This window comes from Benincasa hispida, chromosome 1 (assembly GCF_027475165.1).
Source record: "Benincasa hispida cultivar pf3 chromosome 1, pf3_genome.v1.1, whole genome shotgun sequence".
Lineage (NCBI taxonomy): Eukaryota > Viridiplantae > Streptophyta > Magnoliopsida > Cucurbitales > Cucurbitaceae > Benincasa > Benincasa hispida.
In genome coordinates, this window is record NC_143478.1 from 36,536,493 (window position 1) to 36,559,027 (window position 22,535).

The window sequence follows — 22,535 nt, forward strand, 5'->3', positions numbered from 1 at the left end:
TCTTTAATTTAATCTTACCTTTAATCACTCATCATTTGTTCATCTATTTACATTCAAATTTGTATGTGGTTGTTGAATGCTTGAACTCCATGCATTAATCATCCTGATTAGTTGATTGAAGTTATTAAATAGTTAAACCATTCGAAGGAACAACTATAGAACACCTCAAGTTATAGCACATAGTAGGTTTAGAGATAAAATTACTTGCGTTTTTGTCTGTTTTTGTGACCGACACATGCACCCTAAAGATAGGAATACATGTGGCATTCACATTGAGAAATGTTGAACTAATATGATCTAAGGAACAAAATTCTGACGCGTAACACATACATTCAGTTTGTAAACAAGCACATGTATCATCTTCATTGTATTTACATTGGCTTGTTCATTCCACTTGGAATCAACGCATATCGCCATCACTCAGCACCATTCAAGCATAACTTTCCCTTTTTTGTCATCTAAACTCTCATATCTTCCTGTATGAGTGCATTGAAGATGAATCTAAATAATATTCACTTACATTAATTAGGAACTCTACAATTGAGATAATGCAAAGTCTGCGTTAGAATCTCTTAAAATTCTTGTGTTCAACCCTGAACTTATCAGGAAATCTGAGTTAGATTTATACTTGAATCTGATTTAGGAAAGCTTGTACGCATTACAAGTGTGCTTGCATTCACCCCAACAGATCGCTTATCTTTCTCACTTAGAGAGAAGTTAATCTATCATACATCTTCATTCATCTTATCCACATATCACCATTCTCTATTTTCATTCAAAACACTTTGAGACTTAAATCACGAGGTGAACAACAACCAAGAGGCAGACCAAGATAGGAAGAGGGAAGGTGGCCAATTGCACACCCCACAAGTGCCGCCCATCTATTAAGCTTCTTAACATCACAATGAAGGCCCACTAAACTGTATTTGCCTCTATTAATCCTTAGCCCTAATATCTCTTCAAAGAAGACAAGAATATGGTTCAAGATCAAGAATGAATCCTCCTTGCCAGAACAAAAGAAGAGAGTGTCATTAGCAAATTGGAGGTGAGAGAGTGCAATCTTATCCTCCCCCACTTCAAAAGGGTTCAAGATCTTGCGACCCACATTTTTCTCCACAATTCTATTATGGACATCTGTAAACAAAAGAAATAGGAAAGGGAAGAGAGGATCGCCTTGTCTCAACCCTCTTTATTGTTACCTTTACCGTTAGTGTTATTGTTATTACTACGGTTACCGTCATTGTTAGGGTCAAACAGTAATAAGGATAACAGTAATAGTAAAATGCGATAGATTCATAATTTTAGATAAACGCGAACAAAAGCAATCCAATAGCGTTTGTGATTTTGACCTATTACGATCCCTCCTTCAATGAAATCTCATTCCGATTACACCAATTTTTATTATAGTTTGGTAAACGTAGCCTTATTATTGGAATGTTTATTTATTTTTAATATATAAATGAATTACGAAATTACAATTATGAAAAGAAGCCATGATATTCGATGCATTATCAAGTATTTCGTGTGTGTACTTAGCTAAAATAAGTACTTGTGATATAAGTAGATTATGAAATTTTGATATATAAGTTTATTGTAGGATGAAGTTATATATATATATATAATAACATCAAGAAAAAGTTATTATATGTTAAAGGTAACATTAATAGAAAGTTACCACATGGTAAATATTAAGAAGTTATTATACATTAAAGATAGCCTTCATAACTAACACTATGAAATATTTTCATGGAAATGTATATATGCTATATCTTCTTACATGAAATATTTTCATGGAAATGTATATATGCTATATCTTCTTACTCTATTATAACATTTATTATGGTCTTACATAAATGCTATAAAAGGTCTTAGACTTTTAATAACATGAGTTGTCAGAAAAAGATTATCAAAGGTCTATTATAGCTTTTTTCATAAGCTATCATATCTGTTATTTTATGTTGTGTGGAATGAGTGTTCATAGGTGTTGTATGCTCAATCATGCTTAATAATGTGATAATAATTTATAATACTTCACACAAATGTTCTCCTAAAAGTCCAAATATAAACTAATTAGGAAGTAGTCTCAGTGAAGACCGAGGTCGAACGTGAGGATCTTGATTAAATGACAAATGAATTTAGTTAATGATTTTCTATTATGAACTGCAGGGAGAAGTGTATCAAATTAAGGTGGTGTAGGTGATGTTGTGTAAAGTATAAAATAGAGAAATGCAAATAAACGATGGAAGATGTAGTGATGAATGTGTAGTGGTAGATGTGTGATAGTGAACGCATAGCACAAAAGTTGATTAGGAAAGAAAGCAAATGAAAGAGCAGAGTTGGAATAAGCAATCCCCAACCGTTGAACTTAATGATAGACTCGTGTTCATTTTGCATACCTTTATGACTCCACCTCTCGATGAGTTAACCATATAAATCATGTTTCCATGATGCATGCTTAGATTATTTGGAATGGAACATAAAGAGGAGTTTATCTCTAAACACATCACTTATTCGGGTTAATGAATTTCACAATCACTTTCTCTCACGAATAGTTGATTGTTATCTCATGATTCTATTGAATAAAAGAAATCAAGATTTAGATTTAAAGTTCCATTACCTGACTGAACATTCACTTAATCATTAAGCTCGCTGGAATGAGGATTAACTCATTCCAACTCACTTAGAATTTAGCTTCTGATGGATAGAAAGACAAAAAAATGGAAGAAGAAGGTGATGAAGTCATGATATATATTAATATAAAAATAAGTCTATTAAAAGATAGATTAAGAGTGTGTAAAGATAGAAATACAGAAAATGATAAAGATATAATAAAAGATGAACGAAAGGGAAAGACGATGATGATCATTGGCAACTGTATATTGCTTCCATCGATCTGATACGGTGGTTGTTTTGTGCTCTGCAGTGGACAAGGGAGAGTTTCCTCTTTTAAGTAGTCTTCTCTGGCGCTAATGGCAATAACTCTCCAAAGAAGGTAGCCTTAAGAATGGGAAAGAAGGTTATACGGAAATTCTCTCGAATTCCAGAGAAACTATTCTTCTGGAAGACTGATTAATTCTTCTTCGAATCCCCTATTAAATTGTTGCTTTCTTCTTTGCGCAATGGTGTATATATAGTGTTGAGCATGGAGACACTTCTGCCACACCAGACAGTGGTACGCGTCAGCTAACTTTTGCGCATTCATTGTTATAGTTGTCGGTGGTCCCGTAGATACATTTTGTTCTCATGTTTGTTGCTTGGGTTGCTTTGCCGCATGCCTTGTCCTTGAATTTCCTTGCTTCATGAACTGCTAATCGCATGGTCTTCCTTTGGTCTCGACACATGTATCCTTTCCTTGCTTTTCGCTTATATTCCTACATATGAAATACATTAACAACTTGATTTTTACTTGAGCTCTCTTTCGAACTTAATGAATGCATGGAAAATAATTTTGCTCTATTTTCCTATAACTTGAATGTTTTTCTTATCAAATACTTCTAAGTATTCTAATTTCAAGAGACAATAACTTATAGAAGTACAAGTTATTAATAGACTTAATTTTTTAAAGTTAAAAAACCAAAAATCAAATGTTACTAAAGAGGCCTTAGTTAATAAAATATAAAATATATCTTAAAAATAAAGTTATTACCATTATAAAATATATCTTCATTCAGGGCCACCAATTAAGTGTATAACAATATTTTAAAAGAATTTTTCCCATGGAACTCGTTCCCTGAGTAAAGATTCCCCAACCTCGACCCCCCAAAATGGGAATGGGGCAAGGGACAAATATGGGAAACGTATCCTCAGCCCCACCCCGCCCTGTTGTCATCCTTAATATTGATATGGGATATCAAAGATATTTATTAAACTTAAATATTGATGTTGCACAACCAATATATTGATGGATATTTTAATTTGATAGTTTTTAGCCAAATTACTCCAAAGATCAGCAATTAATTGAGGATAACATGTTGAGTGAATTTATACTTTTAAATAAAGTAATGCTTAATTGTAATCTAGGCTATAGCCATCTCCATGCATCCTTGCTAATAATGTGTTATGACAATGTTGCCTGATGAGGCTACTGTCTTTTATATCATCCACTAGTGTTATGGTGCTAGGTCTTCAGCAGTGAAATTGTCATTTGATCTTAGTTTTGACTTAGACGCTTAGGGAAAAAATATTTCAAATATATTTTTAGAAAAAGAAAACAATTAATCATGAAATTTATTTTAGTACACAATTTGTGATTTTTTTTAGTAATACAAAGAAGAAAAAAAACTAACAATATATAAAAAAATTAGAACCTACATCATCATCGAAGGGGTGATCTTCAAGTCAGACACCAGAAGCTTTGGTTATCGTGCATTACATGTCAGAATGTGAGCAACGATATTACAGATTTTTTGACAAAAATAGAAGCCTGAAATAATGCCTCATCGGCGAAAAGCTCTAATGTCACCAACAAACACTTGGACTTCATTGTTGAAATAGTTATGGCCTTCAACTAAGTATCAAAGAATCATTGAATTTGTTTCAACCCATAAAGGATAAATCTCTGCTTCTTCAAGTGTAATGATACCATTCAGTAGAACAGCAACCTAAGTAAGCTCAGCGGTGTAGATGAATTCTAAAGCTTTTTGTGTCGATATCAAAGGTTCACCATTAGAATTACGAACAACAGCTCCGAATTCCACCTATCCAATGGTGGAGGAAGCATCAAAATTAAGCTTATCAGAGTCCTTTTAGGTGCTTTCAGCAGTTGATGTGAACATCATCAATAATCGAAAGAGAGGGCATTTGGGCCTGAAACAAATTCAAACTTCTCTGAGTAGAATGCTTATCCATTTCCATCGAACTTAAAGCATTTGAGACCCTCTAAAAAAGAAGAAGAAGAAGAAGAAGAAGAAGAAGCAAAGTTAGCATATTTTGTGTTAATATATGAAAGAATAGGAACCAACTTCTCCAAAATTTCCTCATTTGTTTACAATCACAGATAACATGAAGCTCCATTTCAAGAGCACTTTTGTGGAGATGGTAACAACCTGAATCACAAATTTCCCCGTGATAAATATTTAACTTAGCAAGAACGACTCTAATACAAGCATGCCATTGAAAGATTTTTGTTTTTTAGAGGATGTTTATATTCCATTGTAGGCCTTACATATCTCTACTTTGATGTTTCGTAGATCTAGAAGCCTCGCTAGCAAGATCTTAAGCTAACTTGTATCCATTTTTAATAAAGTGTAGCCATTTACGATCATAGTACTGAAAAAAGTGATTCATGGAAGGAGTGTGAGCTAAATGAATGCTTGGATTAACTCTTCATCCTCCTTCAAGAAAAGATCCACAATCTTTTGGTCATTTCTATTGTTGTTACTAATCAGGCTACCGACATAATGGTTTAACAAAAGTCGTGGATATGAGAGAATTTTGAATGTTCTCTCTTGAGGCACCCATTGATCTACATAAATTTCGATAGTGGTACCATTACCCACCCTTCTTCTTCTTTTTTAAATAGTCAACTCCTTGCCCCATAACCATAAGATGCCTCACCCAAATTAAGATAGACGATTTACCAATACCTGCATACAAAAAATTCCTATGAGGGAAGTGTTTAGACCTAAGATTTTTAGATAAGAGAGATTCTTTTGATTGCCAACATCTTGGTGTAAAACAAGTGTACATATCAAGTAATAGTATAGTTAAAATGGTCTTGGCCGAGTATCGTTCTTAGGAAATTGGATTGATAACCTTTTAGCTATTTAGAGATTATTTCAATTTTATTTAGGGGACCTACTTGTGATGAAAATAAATCTAAACTAAGAAAGCACTAAAAGTGATAAAGTATGGAGAATATCAACAAAGAGACATTCTAAGGAATAAGCTTCATCAAAGGAATTACATACTAAACTCAAATGTTTTACTTCTTGAATCAATTACTACAATACCTAAATCTAGAAGTCTTTTACCTTGATTGAATCACTCGAAAATAATCTTTTCTCTCACTTATTTACTAATTACTAATCGCTTGAAACTAGATAATTAAGTAAAATATTAAGAATCTTCATCAACAATCTCTGTTATCCGACTACTCTAATGTGTTCAAACGAAAGTCTAACATGCTAAATCTAATTAAGGACCCTCTCATTAAAGCAAAATTCTAATTCATGATATCATTAAAACATTGATAAAACCATCAAAAGCATTAGGAACAATTATGCTAGAAAGTATTCATGTAAATTAAATTAAATATCCATAAAAGTGTTTAGCAAAAATCCTAAAATCCATCGAACCTTAGAACGATGAGAATTTAGCCTAACATAGCTTCTATAGACAAAACCAATATTAGAATGTAAAATTAAGAAGAATCTAAGATATAAAAGAGAAAGAAAAATGTATTTTGGCATTTCGATCCTGTCTCGTGGCATTGCTAATTCTTTAAACATATAACTTTAATATTTTAATGATTTAGAACCTATAACATGCATTTGATTGACATAATAAATACACCTATTATATTTATCTAGGCAATATCATACTCAATGCATCATTGATTTTCATTGATATACATAATATAACATTTATATTATAATTAATAAAAATTATATAGCATACATGCTTTTGATCAAACATTAAAACATCATAGTATACAAACTATTTTATAATCATGCAACTTATATAGAAGATATCATGCATGTATATACTTTAGGAATTAACCTAAAATTTAATTATAACAATTATATTTAAATACGATGCATGATCTTGCTTAACCTATGATGAGATTTTAAACTATATGACATACCATATGCAATATATAAGCAACACAATTTAAACATACATCTCATGCACATTAAACTATATTAGCAACAATAATATACCAAAATGTGGCACCCTATTTAGGATTAACTAAATCGATACCATCAAATTATATTAATTTAATTATTAAAACAAAAAACAACAGGAAAACAAAGGAAAACAGCTGAGCTGCTCTAACCCACAACTCGAATAGGCGCACCTCACGATCTTTATATTATACTTTATATTAATCACATTAATATAAAATTTCCTTTAATAATTTGAACCATTCAAATTATTCCAAAAATTAATTGATCCTTATTTTAACCTTAATGAGCTAGTAGGGGATCTAATGGACCTACATATTATGTAACAATACGACCCCCCTAGGACTCAAGTTAGGCCGTTACTAAACACATGCATGCATCGAACTTAAAATGATACCCTTTTATAGGGAAATAAATGCTAAATAAATAAGGTAAATTCAAAAGACCTTCATTAAATTAAAATATTAAAAACAAACAATAGGGTACCCATAAATCATAAATGATAATAAATACGTTTGAAAACAAATCTTAATAGTAAGTTTCAAACATCAAAACTGAAAGTTGAAAAACATGAAAAGAAATCTAAATATCATGAACGGAAGAATAAAACTAGTCCCAGTGGCTCGATCACGGATTCCACTTGTCAATCGTCAGTGTATCTCTACCTTTACCTGAAAACAACAACATGTGAAAGGATGAGTATAAAATACTCAGTAAGTAACCCCACTATTGGGGTCAAGCTAGGTATCTATGTCCTCTAGATGCCTACCTCTGGTGGAAACATATAAACTTCTCTAGTTCTTATGGGACACATACATACATAAAAACTTATTTTTATTCTACTGTAGTTAAATATGCCCACTACCTTCAGTAAGTCTCGTAGGATCCACAACCTCTGGTGAATCCCAAAGGAAACACAACCTTTGGTGGATCCCAAAGGAAACACAACCTCTGGTGAATCCCGAAGGAAACACAACCTCTGGTGAATCCCAAAGGATAATACCACCTCTAGTGAATCTCGAAGGAGACACAATCTCTGGTGAATCCCGAAGGAAACACAACCTATGGTGAATCCCGAAGGATAACACCACCTCTAGTGAATCTCGAAGGAAACACAACATCTAGTGGGCATCTAACTAATCAATGAGGACACTATCACAATCTCAATATCACAAGTATCATAACATGGTTTTATAACATGCATATACACCTCAACATCATAGCTCTACAACATACATATACGCCTTAATATCCTTAAATCAAATACAACCTCATGGAATCAAATATCATCTCATGCTAGCATTCAAGTATCTATGTGCACAATTAATTTTTCAGATCCTCATACAAGAACATACATGGGTTATACTAAACTATCAGTCTATCATGCTACCGTTCTGTCATAATATTAATCTATACATCTAGTGTCTGACCCATGGGCAGTTTCAGTAGTAAGATTACTTACCTCAAATTTGGTCATAAATTAATCCAAGTAATTAACCTTCTTACAATTCTTGGAAGATTTTGAATCTACCCTATAACATACATTACAAATATTAATTTAGCACCCTTAGTCCAAAAATAATAAATCCAAAGTTTTAAACTCATCTTTGGGGTTTAAATCCAATTAGCCAAATTAAACTCTATATCCCTAAATTTAACTTACCGAAGTTCTGGCTTGACCCTAAAATAAATTCCAAAACTCAAACCAAAAGGCTAACCTGAACATAATTTGAGTAAAAAATTAATAATTTAATTTTTTTTCATAAGTACTTTTAACCCAAAAGACACCCAACCCAACTACTCACTCAAACTTAACCATTTCTGTCGAAAATTGGTTTCTTCCTCGATGAGCAATGTCCCACAATTTTCTGAATCTCGCTTATGAAAGTCCAATCATAATGGATTTTAACCAACATGATTTCAAAACAAAACAACATCCAAAACTTCAAGGAAAACACCTAAAACTAAAGTCTTACCCAAAAAAGATCTGATGGTAACCACGACAACGGTAAAGGTTGGGCGGCGCGCGGTGAAGATCGAACCGACGGCTGGCCGGAGGGAGAAGTGGCAGCGAGCAACGGCGGAGGTCTTGGACGAGCAGCTCGGCCTCAACAAAACAAAACTAGACGGCGTCGGGCAGCTGCTGAAGGTGCGGTCGAACCTTCAGATCCGACGCAGGTGACCTCGGGGAGGTGCGACGGCTCACGAGGGTGAGCGGCACACTACTTCGGATGGATGCGCCGCTGGGTCTGAGGCGTCGATTGGGTGCGATACGACGTCGACCGGCTGGTGAGATCCGACACGAGCGAACAGGCGATGCAGCTAGAAGAGACGAACGACGCTAGGGCGAGGTTTGTGGCTGGCGACAGGAGTTAAGGCGGCTGTTAGGGCACATGAACAGGAAGGGGAAAAATTGGGGGGAGAGGGGGGTATCTGCATGAGGAAGAAGAAGGGAAGGGAGGGAGAAAAAGAAAAAGAAATAGAAAAGGAAATGAAAGAATAAAAATAAAATAAAATTTATTCTTTTCTTAATCCATATAAATTCTTTAAATTCCCTTCCTTTAAAAAAGAATTAACTTCTACCATTCATTTCTAACATAAATAATTTCTAACGTCAATAATTAAATTCCCACAATTACACTTAAAGTCCAACATTCCAAAAATGCCTTAAATTAATAAATAATTACTGAAATTACATTAATAATAAAAATTCGGGGTGTTACATTCTTCCCTCCTCAAACAACTTTCGTCCTTAAAAGTTCATTCTTGAAAAAGCTCCAGGCACTAGGCCCTCATCTCATCCTCTCGCTCCTAGGTAGCCTCCTTGAATTGGTGATTCTGCCACAGGACTTTCACAAATGCAATCTCCATGCGACCAATGTTTTTACCTCTCTGCGAGAATCTCTACAGGTTTCTCCTTGTAGCTCAAGTTGTCATTCAACTGCAAAGGCTCAAAGTCAACTACATGGGACGGGTCTATCACATACTTTCTCAGCATCAAAACATGGAAGACATTATGAAGTGAAGACAGTGCTGGAGGCAATGCCAATCGGTAAGCTACGGGGCCAATTCGTTCCAAGACCTCGAAAGGTCCAATGAATCTTGAACCCAACTTCCCTTTCCTACTAAACCTCAAAATACCTTTTATAGGCACCACTTTTAAGAACGTTTTATCACCAGTCTCAAATTTCAGGTCCTTACGTCTCACATCGACATAGCTCTTCTGTCTGCTTCAAGCTGTTTGCATACGAGCCTTGATCTTTTGTATTGCCTCATTCGTGGTCTGCACTAGTTCAGGTCCTAGCAATTTCCTCTTTCCTACCTCATCCCAACACACAGAAGACCTACAATTCTTTCCATATAGGGCCTTAAATTGTGACATCCCAATAGTGGATTGGTAACTGTTATTATAAGCAAACTCCAATAAATGCAATTGAGCATCCCAGCTTCCTAAAAACTCTATGGCATAGGCATGTAACATATTTTCCAATATCTGATTCAATCGCTCTGTCTGCCCATCAGTCTGTGGGTGAAAAGTTGTACTGAAATCCAACCGGGTCCTCAAAACTGCTTGAAGAATCTTCCAGAAGTTAGACGTGAAACGAGGGTCTCTGTCCGACACAATGGACACAGGCACTCCGTGCAATCTCACTACCTCCTTCATGTATATTTGTGCCTACTTATTTACTGAAAAGGTGGACTTTCCAGGTATGAAATGTGCTAATTTAGTAAGTATGTCTACCATAACCCAAATCACAGTGAAACATTTGACTGTACGTGGCAACCACACAATGAAGTCTATAGACACATGCTCTCACTTCCATTATGGCGCTCAATGGCTGTAATAAGCCCCCTGGCTTCTGTCTCGGGGCTTTCACCTTCTGGCACACCAAGCACTTACTGACAAACTCCACAATCTCTCTTTTCCAATCATTCCACCATTAATAACGTTTCAAGTCATGATAAATCTTAGTGCTGTCGGGATGAATCGAAAATAAGGAACTATGAGCCTCTGACAATAACTCATTCTTAACATTATTATCTGCTGGCATGAACAAATTTCCTTGATAGAGGAGACCACCTTCTGCTGATACCGAGAATTCTCCATCCTAATTTGACTCCACCTTACGAACTCTCTCCTCCAGATAAGGGTCACATCGCTGCGCATCAATAATTCTCTGCCTTAGACTCAGTTGCACTAACAACTGCGCTAACCGTGTCGTGACCTTCCCCTCTGCCACTGCAATCTCTGCCTGCTCTAGCCTTTTGCACAAATGAGTCTGTTTAGTAATGAGGGCTGCTGAATGAGCCACCTTTCTACTTAGGGCATCTGCCACTAGGTGGTAAAAAACTTCACAGTTATAATCCTTCACCAGCTCTGACCACATTTTTTGCCTCGTGTTCAACTTCTTCTGAGTGAAAAAGTACTTTAAACTCTTGTGGTCGATGAAAATCTGAATCTTCTCTCCATATAAGTAGTGCCTCTAGATCTTGAGAGCGAAAACCACTGTTGCTAATTCTAATTCGTGTGTAGGATAATTCTGTTCACGCTTCTTTAACTGACGTGAAGTGTAAGTAACTACTCTGCCTTGTTGCATCAATACGTATCCCAACCCATTCTTGGACGCATCACTATAAATGACAAAACCACCTTATCCATCTGGTACTATAAGAAATGGGGCTAAAACCAACCTCTACTTGAAATCTTGGAAACTGCTCTCACAAGCTTCATTCCAAACGAAAGGGGCTCCCTTCTGGGTCAACTGAGTCAATGGTGCGGCTATGAGAGATAAGTCCTTTACAAATCGTCTATAGTAGCCTGTTAACCCCAGGAAACTGCACACCTCACTGATTTTGATTTGACGAGCTCAACTCGTAACTGCCTCAATCTTTGCAGAATCTACAGAGACTTATTCCTTCGATACTACATGCCCTAGAAATGATACCTGCCTCAACCAAAACTCACATTTAGAAAAATTAACATACAACTTATTGGCCCTCAATGCCTCCAAAACTTTTTGCAAATGCTCCTCATGTTCGACCTCTGTCTTGGAATACACCAAGATGTCATCAATAAAAACAATCACAAAGGTATTGAGAAATTCCTTGAACACCCTATTCATTAGATCCATGAACACTGTTGAGGCATTCGTCAGACCGAACGACATCACTATGAACTCATAATGCCCATACCTCGAACAAAAAGTTGTCTTGGGTATGTCACTGTCCTTTATTCTCAGCTGATGGTATCCTAATCGGAGATCAATCTTTGAGAACACCGTAGCTCCCTGCAACTTGTCAAACAATTCATTAATCCTGGGGAGTGAATATTTATTTTTTACGGTCACCTTGTTCAGCTCTTTGTAATCAATGCACAGATGTAACGATCCATCATTCTTTTTCACAAACAAAACGGGTGCACCCCATGGTGACATACTAGGGCGTATAAAACCCTTGTCCAACAACTCCTGCAACTGGACCTTAAGTTCCCTAAACTCTGTTGGTGCCATCTTATATGGAGCTTTCGAAATTGAGGTTGTGCCTGGCTCCAACTTAATAACAAAATCTATCTCTCGCTGTGGGATAGTCTGGGAAGATTCTCTAGAAAAACGTCTGGAAAATCTCTTACTACTGGTTCTGAAGTCAATGCAACTTTAGCCTCTCTAGTGTTAACCACACTAGCCATAAAGCCCCAGGATCCTTGGTCAAACAGTCTACTGGCCTTCAATGCTGAAATCACTTTGGGTAGAACCACGATCCCAACCCCTTTAAACTTAAAACTAGCTCCTGTAGGAGGGTTAAGATGGCCTCCTTACAAAAGCAATCTATGCTGGCATGATTAGCAGCTAACCAATCCATGTCGTGTATCACATCAAAGTCACGCATATTTAGAATTATGAAGGTTACATCTAATGCATGATTTGCTATCTCTACCTGACATGCCTTTATATTTTTAGTAACTAACATGATATCTCCGATGAAGTGAAAATAGACAGTGCAAAGAGCAAAGGTTCTGACTCTAACATGGCATGCCTTACAAATATGGAGGATATAAACGAGTGCGATGAGCCAAAATGAAACAAAATTAAAGCATGGTGCCCCGAAATAGGAAGCGTACCTTCACAACTATGCCTGACTTCTCGGCTTCATGCCGAGTGGTAGAAAACACTCTACCTTGCTACTGCTGAAGACTCGGGCCTCCCTAAAACGAGCTTACGAGCTGACCCTTAGGTTCAGACATGTTCTTCCTTGAGCATTTCTCTGACATATGCCCCTTCTGACCACATCGAAAACAAACCCCAGAGCCGTCTAAGCAACGTCCCCAGTGACGCCTACCACAAGTAGTACAGATCGACTTATCTTCGTTGACAGTCACAACTTATGAGTTCTACTGCCCCCACTAACGTGGAGCATTAACTGTGTTCTGGTTCCTTTGCTGATGCTCAGGAGCCCTTGGCTTAGCCTTCCTTTTCTAACCTACAGAGGTCCCAATCCTGAGCAATTTTTTGTACTCCTTTTCCTGCCTGGGAGTCAGCATCAATCCTCACGGTGGCCCGCATTGCTGCAGCATACATCTTGAGGTCCAAGGCATGTACCATACCTCACAGTCCTCTCCTTAGACTCGGGATGAACCTCTTTGTCCTTGTTGCCTCAGTGGCTACTAGCTCAGGAGCAAAGTGGGACAACTTATCAAATTCCTGCTCATATTCCTCTATCGACATAACTCTTTGTTTCATGTTCAAGAACTCTGTCTGCTTGTTGTACCAGGTGTTGGCCAAAAAATACTTCTCATAAAAACGCTCCTTGAATTGCTCTTAGGTTGTAAGTTCCCTGCCAGTATCAATCATTTTCTTTGTTGAATGCCACAAAATCTCTATGTTGCCAGTCAACATGAAAACTGCATATTGGAACTTGTGCTCTTCTGAGCACCTCATATAATGGAAAATCGTCTCAATTGATGACAACCATATCTTTGCTTTAGTGGGATTCCCCAACGATCCATCAAATGAGTGGGGGTTAAACTTCCTGAAATCCCTCAAATGCTTAGCCTCAAGAGACAGGCTCTGCATGTCTTTATTCTGCGGCCAGGTCTACTGCAACTACTCAGGTGGCATCTGTTCTTTCTGAGCCTAGATCTGGGCAGTCTATCCTGCCATCGTGTTACGGATCAACTCCTGCAGTCTTTCCATTAGGGAGGATGCAACGACTTCACTAATTCTTACTTCCATTGCCTTCTCATCAACTTGGGTCATAGGTGGATTCGGAGCTGTCGGGACAGTCTGGCTACCGTTGGCTCCTTCATCCTGCACCCATGGAAAGGGAGGATCCTGAACTCGTGAATGTTGCACTTGGGGGTCTTGAACCCCTCTTCTAGCAGTCTTTCTTGCTCTAAGTTTAGGTGTCATGTCCTGTCATAAACTCATAATTTAGCTTTCTACCTCTGGGTCTTTCTCAGAAAACTGCTACAGAAACATTACATCACTAATCTCATATTTATACTTAAAACTTTCATTAGTAGGACATACCTGGCGATGATGAGGAATCCATTACGGGACTACCTAGACTTACATGGTAAGTCAGTCTTCAGAACCCAAAACATGGGCTCTAATACCAACTGTAACGACCCGACCCTTTAGGACTCGAGTTAGGCCGTTACTAAATACATGCATGCATGGAACTTAAAACGACACCTTTTAATAGGGAAATAAATGCTAAATAAATAATGTAAATTCAAAAGACGTTCATTAAATTCAAATATTAAAAACAAATAATAGTGTACCCATAAATCATAGATGCTAATAAATAGGTCTTAAAACAAATCTTGATAGTAAGTTTCAAACATCAAAACTGAAAGTTGAAAAATATGAAAAAAAAATCTAAATATCATGAGCGGAAGCATAAAATTGGTCCCAGTGGCTCGATCATGGATTCCGCTTGTCAATCATCGGTGCATCTCTACCTTTACCTGAAAACAACAACATGAGAAAGGATGAGTATAAAATACTCAGTAAGTAACTTCACTACTGGGGTCAGGATAGGTATCTATGTCATCTAGATGCCTACCTCTGATGGAAACATATAAACTTCTCTAGTCCTCGTGGGACACATATATACATGAAAAACTGATTTTTATCCTAGTATGCCCACTACCTCTAGTAAGTCCCATAGGATCCACAACCTCTTGTGAATCCTGAAGGAAAGCACTACCTCTAGTGAATCTCGAAGGAAACACAACCTCTGGTGGATCCCGAAGGAAACCACCACCTCTAGTGAATCCCGAAGGAAACACAACCTTTGGTGAATTTTGAAGGAAACACAATCTCTGGTGAATCCCGAAGGAGACCCAACCTATGGTGAATCCCGAAGGAAACACAACCTCTGGTGAATCCCGAAGGATAACATCACCTCTAGTGAATCTCAAAGGAAACACAACATCTAGAGGGCATCTAACTAATCAGCGAGGACACTATCACAATCTCAACATCACAAGTATCACAATATGGTTCTATAACATGCATATACACCACAACATCATGTCTCTACAACATACATATACGCCTCAATATCCTCAGATTAAATACAACATCATGGAATCAAATATCATCTCATGCTAGCATTCAAGTATCTATGTGCACAATTAATCTTTCAGATCCTCATACAAGAACATACATGGGTTATACTAAATTATTAATCTATCATACTATCGTTTTGTCATAATATTAATCTGTCACGCTAGCATACATCTAGTGTCTGGCCTGTGAGCAGTTCTAGTAGTAAGATTACTTACCTCAAATTTGGTAACAAATTAATCCAAGTAATTAACCTTCTTACAACTCTTGGAAGACTTTGAATCCACCCTATAACATACATTACAAATATTAATTTAGCACCCCTAGTCCAAAAATAATAAATCCAAAATTTTAAATTCATCTTTGGGGTTTAAATCCAATTAACCAAGTTAAACCAAATGTCCCCAAATTTAACTTACTGAATTCCTGGCTCGACTCTAAAACAAATTCCAAAACTCAAACCAAAAGGCCAACCTGAACATAATTTGAGTCCAAAATTAACAACTTAATTTTTTTCTATAAGTACTTTTAAACCAAAAGACACCCAGCTCAACTACTCACCCAAACTTAACAATTTTTGTCGAAAATCGATCTCTTCCTCGATGAGCAACATCCCACAATCTTCTGAATCTTGCTTTTGAAAGTCCAATCATAATGGATTTTAACCAATATGATTTCAAAACAAAACAACACCCTAAACTTTAAGGAAAACACCTAAAACTAAAGTCTTACCCAAAACAGATCTAACGGCAACCACGACGGTAGTAGGGGCTGGGCGGCGCGTGGCGAAAATTGAATCGACGGCTGGTCAGACGGAGAAAGCAGCGACAAGCAGTGGCAGAGGTCTTGGACGAGCGGCTCGGCCTCAACCAAACAGGGCTGGGCGGCATCAGGCGACTGTTGAAGGTGTAGTCGAATCTTTAAATCCGGCGCGGACGACCTCGGGGAGGCACGATGCACTACTTCAGATGGATGCGCGGCTGGGTCTGAGGTGTTGATCGGTAGCGGTGCGATGTCGACCGATTGGCAAGATCCGGCGTGAGCGAATGGGCGATGCAGTTGGGAGAGAAGGAAAAGAAAAAATAAAAATAAAATAAAATATATTTTATTTTATTTTATTTTGTTCTTTTCTTAATCTACATAAATTCTTTAAATTCCCTTCCTTTAGAAAAGAATTAACTCTTGCCACTCATTTCCAACATAAATAATTTCCAACGTCAATAATTAAATTCCTGCAATTACACTTAAAGTCCAAAATTTCAGAAATTTTCTCTATTAATAAAAATTACTGAAATTACATTAATAATAAAAATTCAGGGCGTTACATATTAGAAGCTCCAATGATTCGAAATTGAATCAATTAAACTATTTAATTAATATAATCAACATTCACTAACTATGGGTCACTCTATTAAAGACCCACAAAAGTGCGCTCTTCATACTGTAGATATATTTCTGTGTCCACAGACACAACCAGCCATTAGTAAGTCAACTTCACAAATTGCTTGTAATTACAACTAGGTCAAAATTACTGTTTTTACCCCTATAATTACTTTTTTCTCCTTAACTTCCATTGATTCGCTAAAGAATAATCTATTTATGGTCCTACCATAAACAAATCCCTCTCGGGCTAATGAGAGGGAGGGGCCTCTTGTTCAAGACCTAGAGTCAGCACTTAAAAGAGCAATTCATCTACTTTTCCTGAAAGCGGGAATGAGTGAACTCCATCCTGTGGAGTTATATTCCTAACTCATTACTTGGATAAATCCCCAAAATGGTAGGCTTATTGAGTCGACGACATGGGCCACTCTTGCCTATACAAATTAAAATATTGCACTCATAGATAAAAGTCCATAACTCACTTAGGATTAAGATTGAGTTACCCAGGTGATCCTATGAAATGTTAGTCTCTTCAATTAACGGTGTTATAAAAAGAGATTAAACATTTTGTGGTCCGGTCTTAGACAAACTCTTTGTGTAGAATACCCAACTTGCATGTCTCCACATGAAAGATTTGAATCGAATCGTTTATAACATTTACAAAGTGGGCCACATACGCAATGTTACCAGGATAAGACACCCAACCTTATCCTTATATTACAGATCTTTTAGGTTATTACTTGAATACGATCCACTTGTATATCTACCACATACTGTTTAAGTTACATTAAATAAGCTATGATCACAGTTTATTGGATTGAGTTAATGCAATCTAAATGCCAAATAAAATACTTCTTATTTTATTAAATAAATAATTTGTTATTTGTAAAATACAAACTACGAGACCCATGAGATTTAGGGCACTAATCCCAATAATTCAATGTCTATTGTGACTAATGCCATGTCACAGTGACACTACTCTTTTTGGGCATACTCCTAGTCTTTTTTCTCCCTCTTTTCAATGTTTGGTTCGGTTTTAATTTCCTTGAGTAAATTTGGTCTACTTTAGCTATTTTTTCTTAAACTCTGAATATTGATCTTAAATGCACCCCTGAAAATCACTAAGGAAATAATGTACAATATTTGCTAATATAGACATTCGATTTTGGTTTATTAATAAAAAAAACTAAAAGACAGACAATATTAAATAAGATCTTAAATCTGATGAATTTTGTCTTTCTTAAAAAAAAAAAAAACTCATGAATTTTGTTTATTTTAAAAAAAAAACGCATGAATTGAGTAAGATATCTTTTTATGAAATAAGTAAGAAAATATTTTTACATTAAGGTCACATTTACCCACCCGTAAACATAATAAATCATTGGTAATATAAAAAGTAAACCCCATTTGATTACGTTTGATATCGTTTACTTGTATATTCGTAATTGTAATAAAATGTGAGGTCCACTTCAAATTTTGTAATCAAAGAACGTAGTCAGATTGAGATATTGAGGGTGCTTAATCTGATTATGTTTAAAATTTATGTGAGATATGCTAGCTGTTATCGTTACCGTTATAGTTATTGTTACTATTACAATATTAGATTATGAAACTGCCATATTTATAGTCACTTTTATTGTTACTATTACCTTTATTATTACCGCTAGACCTAGCAATAACAGTAAAGATAACCGTAATAGTAACCATAAGTATGACAAATTAGAATTAATAGTAATTATAATGGTAATGGTAACAATAAATGTGACAAATTCATAATTCTAAGTAAATAATTTCAAAATCAACTTAATTACGTTTGTTATTTAGACTTATTATGATTGGGCCATCAATAGAATTTCATTATGATTATACTACTTTTCATTATGATTTGGTAAGCGTGACCTAAAATTTAAAATCATTCTAACCAATGAGATTAATTTCAAATCATTTGAAATCCTACCAAACCATGAGCATCCAAACAAAAACATACCACAAATGTTTTAAGTGGGAGTATCTATGAATTGTTAGGGGTACCGGGTATATTTAGATATTAAAAATATCTAATTTTCGATCAAGTTAAATTTTGTAAATTCTTTATTAATTTATTTTTTGTCTGAAAATTCTGAAACCTTGAAGTGATCATTTCCTATATGGTAATTTAGCTATTTTTTCGTGCACTAAAAAAAATTAGCTACTTTTGTACTAAAAAAGCTATTTTCAATTGAACAAAAAAGAAAAAAGAAAATGAAAAAAAAAATACTAAGAAAAGTGAAGAGAATCTCCCTCATATTGAACAAAAAAGAAAAAAATTCGAGAAATTAACATTGTGGGCTGGGCGACGTGTTTGATGGGCCCGACTTTTCGGCTGATAATCTATTTGGGCTTCTTTGGATGGTGGTGGGCCGATTCGTTTTACAATTCAAATCTGGTTAACTTTCTTCGTCGAGAACTATCCAATAATGGAGTGCCACGTTGGCAAATCTGACACGGCAATTAAAATGACGAAAACACCCTCAAATAGTATTCAAAATGACAACAATGCCTTTGACTGGCCATGCGGTTTTTCCTTCCACTGCGGAGTCTTCTCCATCGTCGCCGAGCTTGAGAGGCTCACTTTCGAAACTTCATACACTCGGCAACCTTCGGTCTCTGATTCATCACCTAGTTTTTTTCGAACCCATCAATGGTGGAAGCTGTGTATTTCAACAATTGAAGTGAACATCGTGATTGGTTTTGATTTGTTAATGGGGACGAGCTGTTTTAGATCCGCGTGTCGACCTCTGATCGTTGTATTGTTTTTGGCAATCTATGGAGGTAGTGGAGTTTTTGGTGAGATTCGAAAACCCAAGAACGTGCAGGTTGCGGTTCAAGCCAAGTGGTCCGGCACTTCAGTTCTCCTAGAAGCTGGGTACTTTTGCTTTCATTCTCCCTTTCTTGTTTTTGTAATCGTTGATTTGAAGCTACTGTAATGAAATTTTAATGAGAAATTCTAGTTGAAGAAAATTGAGTTATGTAGATGAAATCCAGCACCATTTGTTGTTAATGTTTTGGAGATATCGAGAGAGGTGGTTTATTATTTGGTAGCGGCAACTTTTAACCATTTTCGGATTTGTTGTTTAGTGAGATCCAATTTTCTCATTCAGGGTCGTGAAAATAATGGTCATTGAGTGCAATGCGTGTGTATGAGCAATACTTTTCATTTCGTTGGTGGCATTTGTTTGTTTTCAAAGTGGACATGTTCATAATTTTATTGTGGTCTTATCTGAAAGATGGCTTGTTGTATTTTACTTTATATTTCATTAAGGCTTTGAATAAAAAATGCCAGAAAGTTTCACTGCTAATGTGGAATTAGATAATTATTGTCAGCCAATAATTACAATATTCATCTTAACTGTGAATGAAGTTTTTGGTTTTACACAATGTAGTGACTTCTATATTCTTTTTGAGTACAGTGAATTACTTGCTAAAGAAAGAAAGGACCTTTACTGGGAGTTTATTGAGGTCTGGCTCCGTGAGGAAGGAAATGATGCTGATGCTTCTACGGCTAAAGCTTGTCTGAAGAAAATTTTAAAGCATGGACGTTTTCTTCTAAGTGAACCCCTGGCCTCATTATATGAATTCTCTCTCGTTCTAAGATCAGCATCCCCTAGATTGGTTCTTTACCAACAGTTAGCCGATGAATCGCTTTCCTCCTTTCCTCTACCTGAAGAAAATAACTCCAACACTGTTGGTGAAGGAAATGAAAACATTAAAAGAAAAATGTCAGATACTTCAGTTGTTGGACTCAAGCCAAAAACTCCTGCCGGAAAATGTTGTTGGGTGGATACTGGTGCGTCCCTATTTTTTGATGTTCCAGAATTGCTGACTTGGCTTCAGAATCCTGCTGAAAGGTTAGTAATATTAACCAACCTAACCTTAGGTGGAGGAGTTCTTGTAGATATTTCACAAGAATAGTAATCCTATAATTGAACCCAGTATTAATATTCAACTGGGACAAACCATTTCTAGGACATAGTAGCCAACTCAACCTGACCATTTCACAAGAATAGTAATACTATAAGTGAACCCAGTTTCTAGTAATGGATTCTATGGTTGTGGCTTTGTCTTTGTGCCAGATTATATGGAAAGAAGCAAGTTGAAACAACCCATTGTTATCTACTTATCTTTAAAACTATTTTGATGAAAAAGTCCACCAAGAAATTTGAAAGTACGTATGAAAAGTTTTCACCTAATCAAAGTCCCTAACTGGAAGGCCAGTTTCTCATTATGATTTCATGAAGGAATTTTAATTGGCTATTGGTGGATGGAACAGGTGAATTTGATTATAGATTCGTAATCTGGATAATTATTTCATTTTCATTTGTTGCCTCCTTCCTGACCGGAAACATATTTAAACGACTTTACTATTTTCTACATTATCTTTTCCTTGATATGGTATTTTTTTAATTATTATTATTATTTTATTTTTTTGCTGTCAGTGTTGGGGATTCTATACAGCCACCTGATTTGTATGACTTTGACCACATTCATTTTGGTTCATCTTCTGGAAGTAGAGTAGCCATCCTTTATGGAGCCCTTGGAACTGATTGCTTTAAGCAATTTCATGTCATCCTTGTCAAAGCTGCCAAAGAGGTTCATGCCTGTTTTCCGATTGTTTGTTTCATGTTCATTATTCTTTTCTTTTATAATTTTTTTTTAAAGGAACATGGAATCGTCTTTTCATAGAAAATATGAAATTACGCTCCGGGGGGGGGGGGCCCCCCCCCAATCCCTCGTGCCAAAGGAATTACATGTATGAAATTCCAAACACCGACTCTTTATTTCATTGAAAGTATTATGCTCATTATTCTCATTTTCTAATGGCCAGGTAAATAATAATGGGATTAGAGAAAACAACTTTTTTTCAAGCCACGATGGCCACCTACATAGGATTTAATAGTCTACTATTTACCTTCACAACTAAATATAGTAGGGCCACCCTGTGAGAAGAGTTGGGGTGCGCGTAAGCTAGTCTAGACACTTAGGGAGATTCATTAAAAAAAAAATCTCATTGTATTAACTAAACTTAAGGTTATATTTTGTTATTGGAACTATGAGGGTAGATCTGATTTTGATTCCAGAACTACTGTGTGTTTATTTGCAATCTAGTTTATTATGTGAAATGTTGCTAACTCTATTGATGATATAGCTAATTGTCACAGCACTACTTTTTACAATTTTTTTGTTTAATATCTATACACTGTATATGCTGTTTGATTAAATTTTCAGGGAAAAATTAAATATGTTGTTCGACCTGTAATTCCTTCTGGGTGTGAAGTAAAAATTAATTCCTGTGGAGCTGTTGGTGCAAGAGGTTCCTTGAATTTGGGTGGTTATGGGGTAGAATTGGCTCTTAAGAACATGGAATATAAGGCTATGGATGATAGTGCGATAAAGAAAGGTCAGTTCAGTTTCCCAGTTTATTCTGAGTTTATTCCAGCTTCAATGAAGCTGGCAAATGGTATCTTTGAATTATGTTCTTTTGACATGCTTTGATTTATTATGAACCAGAACTCCTTACTAACTGTGAATAAAACTACAGATGAAGGTTTGAAATCTCAAATCTGTAAATACTTTTTTTTTTTTTTTTTTTTTTGGGTATTATAGTGTTTGAAGTTTAGGATTTACATAATTTTTCAGTATATATTTCTGTTTCACAATAAAACAAGAATTACAAGCATTCAGGAGCTTTCCTGGCTAGAAG

General features: G+C 36.0%; 1 protein-coding gene and 1 long non-coding RNA gene across 2 annotated transcripts in view; one reads left to right on the plus strand and one right to left on the minus strand.

Moving 5' to 3' along the window:
* Window positions 1-7,272: 7,272 nt before the first annotated feature.
* On the minus strand, window positions 7,273-16,589 carry LOC120068377 (uncharacterized). The gene is made up of 6 exons (XR_005479185.2): window positions 16,148-16,589; window positions 15,977-16,049; window positions 15,835-15,889; window positions 15,634-15,703; window positions 12,964-14,811; window positions 7,273-7,516 (listed from the first exon to the last, which is right to left on the minus strand). It is a non-coding gene; the product is annotated as an uncharacterized LOC120068377 (long non-coding RNA).
* A 2,731-nt stretch (window positions 16,590-19,320) lies between these two features.
* The window catches only part of EBS1 (EMS-MUTAGENIZED BRI1 SUPPRESSOR 1), a 43,827-nt gene continuing 40,612 nt past the window's right edge, over window positions 19,321-22,535 (plus strand). Inside the window, exons 1-4 of the mRNA XM_039026399.2 lie at window positions 19,321-19,700; window positions 20,245-20,682; window positions 21,271-21,424; window positions 22,061-22,232. Of these exons, the coding sequence (XP_038882327.1) occupies window positions 19,537-19,700; window positions 20,245-20,682; window positions 21,271-21,424; window positions 22,061-22,232 (928 nt within the window). The 5' untranslated portion in view covers window positions 19,321-19,536. The remainder of the gene's footprint in view (window positions 19,701-20,244; window positions 20,683-21,270; window positions 21,425-22,060; window positions 22,233-22,535) is intronic.